Source organism: Periplaneta americana, chromosome 1, assembly GCF_040183065.1.
Source record: "Periplaneta americana isolate PAMFEO1 chromosome 1, P.americana_PAMFEO1_priV1, whole genome shotgun sequence".
Lineage (NCBI taxonomy): Eukaryota > Metazoa > Arthropoda > Insecta > Blattodea > Blattidae > Periplaneta > Periplaneta americana.
Window position 1 is genome coordinate 223,369,500 of NC_091117.1, and position 13,121 is coordinate 223,382,620.

At 37.9% G+C, this 13,121-nt stretch overlaps 2 protein-coding genes across 5 annotated transcripts in view; one reads left to right on the top strand and one right to left on the bottom strand.

Annotated features, from left to right (window-relative positions):
• LOC138708412 (choline/ethanolamine transporter FLVCR1-like) overlaps positions 1-13,022 on the bottom strand; it is a 39,390-nt gene extending 26,368 nt beyond the window's left edge. The window contains exons 1-2 of one of the 3 annotated variants that reach the window (XM_069838626.1): positions 12,929-13,022; positions 1,502-1,726 (exon numbers count right to left, since the gene is read on the bottom strand). In XM_069838626.1, coding sequence (XP_069694727.1) covers positions 1,502-1,690 — 189 coding nt within the window. In that variant the 5' untranslated portion in view covers positions 1,691-1,726; positions 12,929-13,022. Of the gene's footprint in view, positions 1-1,501; positions 1,727-1,807; positions 2,129-12,928 lie in introns of those variants that run through there. The other 2 variants (XM_069838625.1, XM_069838624.1) reach the window with 2 other exon arrangements.
• Positions 1-13,121, top strand: part of spn-D (spindle D) — a 118,348-nt gene that overhangs the window by 64,523 nt on the left and 40,704 nt on the right. The gene's annotated exons all lie outside the window — the stretch shown is intronic.

The following is a 13,121-nucleotide window of genomic DNA, read 5'->3' on the forward strand; positions in this document are numbered from 1 at the left end:
ACAGACAAACATTGACGATGGTTGCCTTATTGAATCGTGCTGGTCGGTGCTACCTCGTGGCATGCACTCAAATTAATCATGTTTTGTTTTGGGGTAAGACAAGCAATATAAACTAATTATTTCGATGCCTTCGAATACGGGGAAAAGCCTAAAACGTTCCGAATATAATTCTTCGGGAGACTGGGATAACGCACACACAAAAAAGCGAAAATTCCGGGACAGTTCTGGGAAAATCGAGTCGTCTGGGATTCCCAGTGATGTGAAATGGCAATGGGGAATAAACTGGTGTCTAATAATTAATATCCAAAACAAAAGACGTGAGATCACTTACGAAAGCTGTACTGCAAAATCCTGGAAACACGCGAATGATAAGTTGTACAGGGACATCATTTATTTTTACTAACATTTATAATACCAACCTGGCTATATCTTTGGATTAAAGGTCTAGAACCGGAAACACCGCTTGCTCCCCCTTCCAAGACTGGAGTTCGATGATACTGGCGTAAGATACAAATCACTTTACTAGATATAGGAGGGAAGAAAAGTAGTTCATCCATTTATGTAAACTAGGAAATATCGCGATTTTGAGTTTGATAATTTTCATTAGGTTTTTGTTTAATCAAAATGCAGTACTGTATTAACAACAAGTGTTTTTACTCACGAATTGAGCTATCCATTCGGTCGTATTAATTATGTAGTGTATATTGTACTGTTACAGCACATTAGCGTACAATATAGAGAATGAAGTTAAATTGAAAAATAATCATAATATGAATATTTAAACACATTTTTGAAAATGGCCGTTCATTTCGATACAGGCTTCAGTTCTTTTGTGCATATTATCGCACTATAGACTATTGTACCTAATCCCAATTACCAGTTTCGTCCTTCGTACTAGTAACTCATGTTGAAATAATTCTGTACCTACTCTATAAAAGAGTACCTTACGTACAGTAAATTCAATCTTCACTTCTGCCCGATCCGAAAAGATAAAATTACTCAGAAATGTTATCTACTGTCCGATCAAGTGGTTTTGTCGCAGGGTCGTAGAAAGGGGGGTGGGAATCACGTGACAGTTAATTACTTAACGAGGCCCTTTTATTTAAGATATTTTAAACAGTTATATAATATTACGTAGACGTCCAATTCCTAACAGAAATTAATGTTTTCAGAAAAGAGCTAAGACAGCCCAGCTACTAGACTTTACAGAGGGGCGAACAGAAGCAGGTGGGGGAAACCGGGATGCGACGTAGGCAAACGGACGACAGTACCTGTGCGAAAATATGATTCAATATTGAAAGCTCTTTCGTCACTGGAAAACGCGAACTTATTTCTGTAACGTACTATACTCACTAACTCAGTACTGCATACGCGGCCTTGGTTCTTTGTGGACGATGGTTGGAAGTTTACTAGTAGAAGGGGTGGGAGTGAAGTACATTTAAAAACTCAGGTACAATAAAAATTGAAGTAAAAATAAAATGATGTCCCTGTATATACTCACCATGGTTCCGTTCACAGCTATGGCACAAGCGGTGCTAACTTGATTGGCACCAAACCAAATAGCGGCCACGTATTGAGGTAGCGGCAGCACTACGGCTTGGGAAAGAGATACCAGAGTCTGTCCGACGAAAGTTACCCAAAACAAGTGAGGTTCGACTGAAAACACCTTCACAGTGGCTCCTAATGCCATCGTAAAAGTTCCAACGATGATGTGCCATCTCAGGCCCTGAAAATTAAATTATTATTAAAGTTCGAAATTAAAGTTTAATTAACACTGGAAGCGAAAATGTAAGGACGTTATGCTTACTACTTTATTTAGGAAATACGAAGCGGGGAAAGCTAGCGGGATAAAAGTAGCATTGAAAATCACCGTCGTCCAGTCTACTGCTACATTTGAAACATTGTAATAGCGTTCTATAACGTTCGCTATGGATGAGTACTGATACCACTGGAAAGCAGACATTACTGCGAAGAAGAAGTATATACAGAGAATGAGCCATCTCTTGGTGAAGACCCTGTGTTCCAGTGGCGCGCCGCTGGGTTTGTGACACTTCTTATCAGCGTCCATCGTAGGCTACTTTGTGTGGGGAATCGAGCTCCGTTCCGCTTTATACGTGACAGCTACGTGTGTGATAACGTACTGGATGCTCAAGTGGCGATGTTATTCGTATCTGATATCATGCGTAATGCAGGCCTTTGTGTAATTAAAAAACTGTAAATGAAATTAATCAATTGCATAAAGTCGCGCCTTTACAAAAACAGATGGCGAGACAGCCAGAGGGCATGTCCTGAATACAGTATGCGCAAAAATATAGAGCACTGGAACAATATGTTACTGTTACTTGTTGTTAGTTGTAGGGATGATAATATGAACTAGTGGCTTGTGCAGCAAATGCTGCAAAGTAAGTTCGTTAGACGTTCAAATAAACATTTTTCAGATTTATTTTCAATGAAGAATGCCAGACGTTCTGAAAGTTATTTGCTTGCATAACAATGAAAGATACTCTCTCTCGAGCCAATACTGAAGAGAACCACGCATATAAATATCTACATCACACCGCCATTAAATATATGAAAAAGACCCAACCCCTCTTGATTAATAACTATAAAAATATTTGATTTTTAATAATATTATTATCTTACGTAAGTTTTATAGCTTTCAGTAACATACACTATATATACTATATAGCCGCCACTCAGTAAAATATAGAAATCAAAATCTAATTTAAGTTATTCTCTACATCTACATATATAACCCCAAAACGTTTCACATTCATATCATCAATACAGCATTAATATGTATAATTAATGAAAAATAGTCACATCATGGCATTAACTACAATAATATTTCATTTCTAATGGTAATAATGTCATCAAACCACTCAAATCGAACCTGTAAATTATTTTTAGTAAGTTAAGTTTTTAATAACCAATTTAATTTGAGCTCTAAATATGTCAGCATTCTTGCAGGTCATGGCATGCGTGACATTTTGTATATTCGATTCCCTCATCGTTTCAGATGCATGTCATTTTACCTTTTAGGTGTGTTTCCAAATTATATGTAATACGCTTTGTCAAATCTGGCAACCTTTTCATAAGGGAAGGTAACTTTCTTCTTCTTCTGTAGTGTGTGTTTTGTTTTAATCTGAAATGCAACACGGCCGACTTGATGCTCGCTTCGCTTCTCCTGAATGCAATTAGCTAGTTCTCAAAACTGACGACAGATGGATTTTGGAAAATAGGAAAATTATGTAGGAAAACTGACATTTCACTGAAAACTACTATTTTTCCGAAAAACTTTGGGTTCCAAGCTTCAAAATGAGGGGCCATTTATTAAAATCCGTTCAGCCGTTTTCCCGTAATTTCCATTACCAGTTCAAATTATATATATATATATATATATATATATATATATATATATATTATATATATATATATATATGTGTGTGTGTGTGTGTGTGTGTGTGTGTGTGTGTGTGTTCAAAATGTGCTCCATTGCACTGTAGACAGTGTTCATAACGATCACGCAGATTTTGAAACATATTCTGCAGAGTCCTGAAAAACGAGACGATCTTCTGACGTAATGCAGGCACAGTTGTGGGTGGATCATTACTAGGGCTAGGATTTTGATGACCTATAAATAATACAAAAATGTCCTAAAAACAATGCATTTATGACCTAAAAATCTTTCAAAAATGCCCTTAAAAATACCCTAAAAATTGATCTTACATTCTAAAATTCGCTTAATAGGAAAAGTGCTACTTAATATTTAGACTAGTAATTAAATTAAATTCTAGTACCAACATTTAAGTTTATTTAATTTTACATAATTTTTTCTAAGTGGTACACTTTAATTGATTATTTTACCTGATGTAGTTTCCATGTAGTCCACCACAAGGCCACTCTTATACGGAATTAGCAAGTATAGAGGAGTCTATATTGAAGGGGTGGTAGGACTGATCCATTACATGGGGTGTACTACGTTAAAAGGACAATATTTGTGTAGAAAAACGATTAAAATATTATACAAAATAATGGGTATTAGCCACCGGCGTACCTCGGTCGGTTAAGGCGCTTGCCTGCCGATCCGGAGTTGCGCTCGAGCGCGGGTTCGATTCCCGCTTGGGCTGATTATCTGGTAGAGTTTTTCCGAGGTTTTTCCCAACCGTAAGGCAAATGTCAGGTAATCTATGGCGAATCCTCGGCCTTATCTCGCCAAATATATCATTATCACCAACTCCAACGACGCTAAATAACCTCGCAATTGGTACAGCGTCGTTAAATAACCAAGTAAAAAATAAAGGGTATTAATGGATAAAATATGTAGACAAAATATCAAAGGAAATAAACATTATTTTATATTAATAATGGGGATTTGTGGCCAAAATTAAATGAAAATGCCTAAAAATGTCAGAATAACACAAAAGATGCTCTTATAAGTTGAAACAGGCAAAAATGCAAAAAAAAAAAAGTCCTAACAAATATGTCTTAAAACACTCCGTTTATCACATAACACATAAATACTAAAGCGGCTATGTTTCTGGCTTACTAGAAAAAAGATGCAATTTCATCAAAATCCTAGCCCTAATCATTGCAGTTGAAAATGTTCTCCTTTAACATTCCCCACACGTAAGCATCAGGTAGTGTAAGATCAGGGGAATGTGATGGGTGGGGGACTCAGTTCCACGGGAAATGATTCGTCCTGGAAAGGTTTCTCGCAGCATAGCCAGAGACTCTCGAGCGGTGTGGTAGGTCGCCCCGTCTTGTTGGAACCACTATCTATTCATCTGAATGTTCCTGGCGCTACAAAACCTTCATAGATCCTGAATAAATGGCCTGACCACCATGTTCCTATAACGTTCTTGGGTAACAGTAAGAGGTATACCATCATCATCCTCAATGAAATACGGACCTAGCACACTTTCCTGACACAGCACACCAAATCGTCACACGCACACTATGTAGCGGTTTCTGAACGATAACGTCTGGCCTCTCGAAACCAAGAAAGTGAGTTGTTTGTCTTTTGATAAAACCGTCCAAGTGAATGTGACTTTCGTCGGAGAACCACACGCTGAGCAAGAAATCTGGATCCTCGTACACCATGGCCAAAAATCTTGCACAATATTCAATCCTGACATGCCTATAGCTCGATTTCATACTCTCTCTCGCTATCATAATATTAATACTCGATCACAACGCGATAACACGCTAGAAATTCCACTTCACGCATCGTCTCTGTATTCCTCAGCCTTCACTGTTGCTACCTCTCGTCACTGGAACTCTCTGCCGCCTGAAGTCAAGGGCTGCCGAACATTGAATTCTTTCAAATCCAAGTTAGACAATTATCTTATGACGAGTTGCCAAACTAACTTACTATTATGACAAGTGTTGTATTGCATGTTTCCACGTTTTCACATTTTTTTTATGTTCTAATTTTATTTATTTATTTATTTATTTATTTATTTATTTAATAATAACATATACATAAAAACGTTACATTAAAATACCCCGAAAGAGCAAAGCTCGTGTTCGGGGACAGTTCCGTTACATAAATACACATACTTTGTAGACAAAATACTTAAGAAAAAAGCTCACATAAAGATTGTAATAAAATTAGTAAATAATAATACTAATAATAACTGAGTGAAAAAAGAGACGATGTTTAGATTGATGGATTAATATTAAATTATTATTAGTAGTATAATTAGTGCAGGTCATGTTGAGATAGTAACCAAGATAAAATAGAAAAATACACTTAGGATAGAAATAAACTTGTTTTACAATACATGGTACATAATATATATACAGGGAAGTCTGTCATATAAATTTTTTAATTCTGGATCTGAAAATTTCATTGCTTAAAGTAGTCAATTCTGGATGAAATTTTATTATCGAATTATATAGCCGTGGACCATAATTTGTACTGTGTAGTAAAGCAGCAGATGTGAAATATTTAGGTTCAACTAATTTAAGAATTTCATTTCGTCTCGTATTATGAGCATGTGGCTGAGCTACAAATTTCGTTCTATTTTTATGATAGAAAATGATGATATTCAACTTATTTTATATTTTTGTTTTCATATTTTCCGATAATGTTATATCTCTAATGTGATAAGTTGAGCTATATATAATCTTAATTTTCCTTATTGTGTGTACTTAGAAATATTGTATTCACTGTATACTTTGTACTGCACTATTTTATTACTAATATTACTATTATTATTATTATTATTATTATTATTATTATTATCATCATCATCATTATTACTATTCTTATTTTATTATTATTATTATTATGAATAATTGTCTTTTTTTTGTATGCCTCATTTATTTTGACCTGCTGTTCACATATTATTATGCTTTTTTCTTTCTTTCTGTATGTTATATATTATGTCCGATTTCTTCTTATTTGTTGTTTATTTTTTATTATTATTATTATCTTCGCTATATGTTTTCGCGGGATATCAGCCGAGTTAAGATTTTGGAATGCTCCAAGCTTTCGACTGCTATCTCTGCAGCCATCTTCAGGGAAGTGATGTCCGAACAGAAAGTCGAAAGTTTATATAGATGTTAGGCTGTCTCAGGTGAAACGGGATTGGTTGGCGGATCGGCCAATCCGGGGCCGGGAATTGTCATCGCTCGTAAGCTCCGCCCCTCCCGGGATTCCTGCGTGAAGTTTGGCGGGCGGCGAGCCCTGTTCCGCCGGTTGGAATCGGTTGCCGTCCTCGGTCCGTGATCTTCATGACCTTGATTGTAAGAGGGCCTGAGTTGGTCTAAGGCCGGTGTCCATGCCTGACTGAGCTATTATTATCTTATTCAATTTTGTGTGTAAAATTGTAGTGTAATTTGTAAATTTGTAGTGTTTTTGTAACGCAGTCTTTACTCCTGGTTGAGTGTTAGAGAAGGCCGTATGGCCTTAACTCTGCCAGGTTAAATAAATCATTATTATTATTATTATTATCTTGCTCTGTCAATCGTTGTCCAACCTGTATTCGGTACGGAAAACCACCTGAGCCTTTAAACAGTCGTCGAAGTGACGTATTGCTGATGTTTATTTTCAGGGATGTTCGTCGAATATTTCGCTTTGGTGACTGCAACAGCTGATTGAGGACACGTCCATGATTGTCATTTGTGGACACAGTTACTGGCCTACTAGACCTTCCCTTACGTAGACACAATAGACTACCGGTACGACGAAATTTTGTAACGATAGGCAGCATAACTGTGTTGCTTGGTGCCGGTTGATTAAAGTGTTCACGATATTGTTGCGCCACTAACTTTAAACTCGGCCCGCCTTGATAACCATTTCCGTACGAGCAAAAATAATATTCCACTATGAACACTTTTTCCTCCGTCGCGAGACCCATTGTCAATTCCAACCACACAGCACAACGTTCGTTACACAATTAGCAATACATAATGGTGATGCAACAACACGCAGACGCACAGGCATGCGCATGCGGGCTGCGCGAAATCCAGTACTGTATATTTTGGCGCATACCGTATTTATTAATTTTAATGCAGTCGTTCCCAATCTTTTGCGTGACACGGATGCCTTGAAGTTCATACTTCATTTTGGCGGACCCTCTAAAATGTTTTTCATAATTTAGGCCCATAAATATGTTTTACTCATTTAATATTAATTTCTATAATGTAATAAATTAAACATCCTTAATATATTCGTAGTGATATTAAATTTTAGATTTAGCTTTCGACTGTAATATGAAAATATATAAATACAAAGATATTTTAAATTTATTATTCTTTTCACAAAAAATTGGAATTACTTTTTAGTCTTTATTAATTGGAAATTTTACTTGAAGTAAGTAAAGCGATAGGTTTGGAAGTAAATCCCGAAAAGGCAAAGTATACGATTATATCTCGTGACCAGAATATTGTACGAAATGGAAACATAAAAATTGGAGATTTATCCTTCGAAGTGGTGGAAAAATTCAAATATCTTGGAGCAACAGTAACAAATATAAATGACATTGGGGAGGAAATTAAACGCAGAATAAATATGGGAAATGCCTGTTATTATTCGATTGAAAAGCTTTTGTCATCCAGTCTGCTGTCAAAAAATCTGAAAGTTAGAATTTATAAAACAGTTATATTACCGATTCTGTATGGTTGTGAAACTTGGACTCTCACTTTTGAGAGAGGAACATAGGTTAAGGGTGTTTAAGAATAAGGTACTCAGGAAAATATCTGGGGCTAAGAGGGATGAAGTTACAGGAAAATGGAGAAAGTTACACAACGCAGAACTACATACATTGTATTCTTCACCTGACATAATTAGGAACATTAAATCCAGACGTTTGAGATGGGCAGGGCATGTAGCACGTATGGGCGAATCCAGAAATGCATATAGAGTGTTAGTTGGGAGACCGGAGAGAAAAAGACCTTTGGGGAGGCCGAGATGTAGATGGGAGATAATATCAAAATGGATTTGAGGGAGATGGGATATGATGATAGAGAGTATATTAATCTTGCACAGGATAGGTACCGATGGCGGGCTTATGTGAGGGCTGCAATGAACCTCCGGGTTCCTTAAAAGCCATTTGTAAGTAAATAAGTATTATTTATTTATTAATATCATTGCATTCCAAAAGTGATTACAACATAATTACTGCTTCACATTAAATTTACTTTTGACAGATATTTTGTCAGAGGAAGAATAAATCGATTTTTGCAAAAAGGACACATGTTACAAATTTAATGCTTTGAGATACTGAAGAAAAACATAATAGCAGGTAGGAAACTTAAAATTGGAACTTGATATTCTTGTTACATGAAGTTAGCTACAAATGTGTCTGAAACATGTTATAATTTACTCATATTATTATTCCACTGGCCATCAATTAAGTTACGATTTCCATGAAAAACCGATTTTGACAAAAATGTAACATATTTACTTTTTGCAAAAGTCGATTCAATTATTTGTATGGATCTGAAATCTGATTAGTCTACATGTAGCTAATCGGCGATGTATGGTCACCCTACCCCAATATCTCCTGTCCTAGTTGCCTCATAAGTGTTTCGGAAATAGATTATTGAAATCTGTAATGATAAATATTGAATAATTTCAAGGGAAAAATTGTTCCGGGGCCGGGTATCGATCCCGGGACCTCTGGTTGAACGTACCAGCGCTCTGCCAACTGAGCTACCCGGGAACTCCACCCGACACCGTCTCAACTTTTCCCTTTATATCCACACAACTCGCGTGGGCTGACGAAACGAATAACGTACCAGAGGTCCCGGGATCGATACCCGTCCCCGGAACAATTTTTCCCTTGAAATTATTCAAATCTGCTTTACAGGGAGCCTTACCTGAAAGACTAGATTTGCATGATAAATATTACTAAAAGAATTGTCAGCAGAAATGGAATACCTTCAAACAGTGGAAGAATGTTATTTGGTTGAGAAACTTTTATCATCCAGTCTTCTCAAAAAAGCTGAAAGTTAGAATTTATGAAACAGTTATATTACCGGTTGTTCTTTATGGTTGTGAAACTTGGACTCTCACTTTGAAAGAGGAACAGAGGCTAAGTGTGTTGGGGAATAAGGTGCTTAAGAAAAAATTTAGGGCTAAGAGGGATGAAGTTACAGGAGAATGGAGAAAGTTACACAACGCAGAACTGCACGCATTGTATTCTTCACCTTACATAATTAGGATAAATCTAGACGTTTGAGATGGGCAGGGTATGTAGCATGTATGGGCGAATCCAGAAATGCATATAGAGTGTTAGTTGGGAGGCCAAAGGGAAAAAGAGCCTTGGGGAGGCCGAGACGTAGATGGGAGGATAATATTAAAATGGATTTGAGGGAGGTGGGATATGATGATAGAGACTGGATTAATCTTGCTCAGGATAGGGATCGATGGCGGGCTTATGTGAAGGCGGAAATGAACCTCCGGGTTCCTTAAAGGCCATAAATAAGTAAGTATTTAAATGTTAAGTCCTACTCTGCCTTCGGGCGCACCCTGTACAAATAATGCTCTTATACTTACAAAGTAATTTTCATTGTATCTAATGATATCTTATTTTGTACACTCTTTGCAATATTTTTCTAAATATCGTAAATCATAGTATTAACGTCAGCCACGTCTGAAGGGGATTTCTTATCATGGCAAATCTAATTCTCGGTACTCTATCAGATAAGACCTTGTGTACTGTACTTAACATTTCTTATGCACGTAAATAATACGTATTCACTGTGATAGTTGTGGAATTATTGCAAAAACAGAACCGCAAATTTACTCTAGAGAGGCATCCAACGGTTGACCATGAAACGAGCGGTCCCGGGTACAAATCCTGGTTGGGACATGTCACCTAGTTGAGGTTTTTTCGAGATTTTCCCTCAACCAATTGAAGCGAAATTGTTGGGTAACTTTCAGCGTTGGTCCTCGGACTTACTTCGCCATCATAATTACATCATCTCTTTTTCTTTCCATACTCCGAGCTTGCTCCGATGTAGAGTCGGCTGCAGGCCGCCACCGAACTTGGTTCCCATGGATTGTGGTCATTAGTTGCTGGTGGTTGTGCTATGTACCGTGGGCTGTTCCTTGGGGCTCATAGTGTTCGTGGGATCGGGATTGGGGAACAGCGGTTATGCCTATGCGGAGAAGTAAATGGGTTTTATAGGCTGAAGGTGAGTTGGCGGGCCGCACGGGGGCCTTAGTTCATGGGCACCATTACCCGCTAGTATACTGAGGATCACGTAAGAGCAGTTCCTAAAAGACTAGTTTGGCTGTCTCTTCAGTGTTGCCAACTAATACTAGCTATCACCAAAAGAGGATGAAATCACACAATGTCTTGTATAGTAATAATAATAATAATAATAATAATAATAATAATAATAATAATAATAATAATAGTGTGGGTGCTGTAAAGAAAAAAGTTACTTGGAATTCCGGATGAAACAATTTGAGAAACACTAACACATTACCGGGATGTCTATGTCAAAGACAAAAGCGTCCCATTTTTACTTCCGTAAGGACTGAATGTATCGCTTTCCTTTTGTGTTTTTGCCGTGTTGTCTAAGCAGTGACTTTACTTCATACTGACCAGTACAATGTCAGGCTACTTACTTTTAACTTTGGGCATTTTAGCGGACAATTGAATGTAAATCCATAGTTATTATTATGAAGTAATTATTTCGTGATTTATAATCTTTTACATAAAACAAATCGTTGAGCAAGATGCAATGAAAATCCCTTTCAAAAGCCATAAACAATACCACGTAACATGAAGTATATGGGAAAACATTTTTTGGCTTATCTATTTGTTGCAAGATCGATAAACTGTTCAGTTCCACCATTGCTATCGTCGTCAGCTAAAAAAGTGTGGTGAAATGAAAGTCTATGTACTCAGGATAATGAAGAGTCTTTCCGGACTGCATGTGGCTAGACCACATAACCGAGTATAGTGAATGTGTAGTTTGGTGCATGATAATTATACTGAGGACAACACGAGCCGGGGAGCTCAAGTCTTGAAGATAGATGACGTTTAGTACTGTTGAAGGCGACGATGACAATGTCATGCCATGACGATACTGACGTAGACGATAATGATGACTGAGGATGACGATAGTGACGAAGACGTTAATTGTGACTGGGGATGACGATAATGGTGACTGGATGACGATATTGATGAAGACGATAATGGTGACTGGACATGACGATAGTGACAAAGACGTTAATTGTGACTGGGGATGACAATAATGGTCACTGGATGACGATATTGACGAAGACGATAATGGTGACTGGGTATGACGATAGTGATGAAGACGATAATGGTGACTGGATTACAATAGTGACGTAGACGTTAATGATGGGATAACGATAGAGACGAAGACGATAATGGTGACAGGATGACGATAGTGGCGAAGACGGTAATGGTGACGGGATAACGATAGTGACGAAGACGATAATGGTGACGGAATGACGATAGTGACGAAAACGATAATGGTGACAGGATGACGATAGTGACGAAGACGATAATGGTGACGGGATAACGATAGTAACGAAGACGATAATGGTGACAGGATGACGATAGTGACGAAGACGATAATGGTGACGGGATAACGTTAGTGACGAAGACGATAATGGTGACGGGATGACGATAGTGACGAAGACAATGATGACGGGATAACGATAGTGACGAAGACGATAATGGTGACAGGATGACGATAGTGACGAAGACGATAATGGTGACGGGATGACAATAGTGACGTAGACGTTAATGATGACGGGATAAGGATAGTGACGAAGACGATAATGGTGACAGGATGACGATACTGACGAAGACGATAATGGTGACGGGATGACAATAGTGACGAAGACGATAATGGTGACGGGATGACAATAGTGACGAAGACGATAATGGTGACTGAATGACGATAGTGACATAGACGATAATGATGACTGGATGACGATAATGACGAAGACGATAATGGTGACTGGATGACGATAGTGACGAAGACGATAATGGTGACGGGATGACAATAGTGACGAAGACGATAATGGTGACTGGATGACGATAGTGACGTAGACGATAATGATGACAGGATGACGATAGTGACGAAGACGATAATGGTGACGGGATGATGGTAGTGACGAAGACGATAATGGTGACGGGATGATGGTAGTGACGAAGACGATAATGGTGACTGGGGATGATGGTAGTGACGAAGACGATAATGGTGACAGGATGGCGATAGTGACGAAGACGATAATAGTGACAGGCGATGTCGGTAGTGAGGAAGACGATAATAATAATCGGATATGACGATAGTGACGAGTACAATTATCATAAACTGTTCTTATAATTACTCCTTTTGTTCTTTGTCGTGAATGTACGGTGACACGGATCTTGATTTAATATAATGAAGGACAAAACATGGCAATGGACAAGCTTACTGTACTTACGTTAGGAAAGATTCGGAGCTACGACCAAGAATTCCACTCAGCTGTTTACATGTTTTCACATCAGTCCGTGTAGAAGTGCCATGTTGTGCTTGGTACATTTCCTGATAGAGGAAATACTTCAGCCAGCGCACGTCAACAACAGTTTTATCAGAGCTGTGGGCATCGATCACTCCGATCATTGACACTGTTGCTA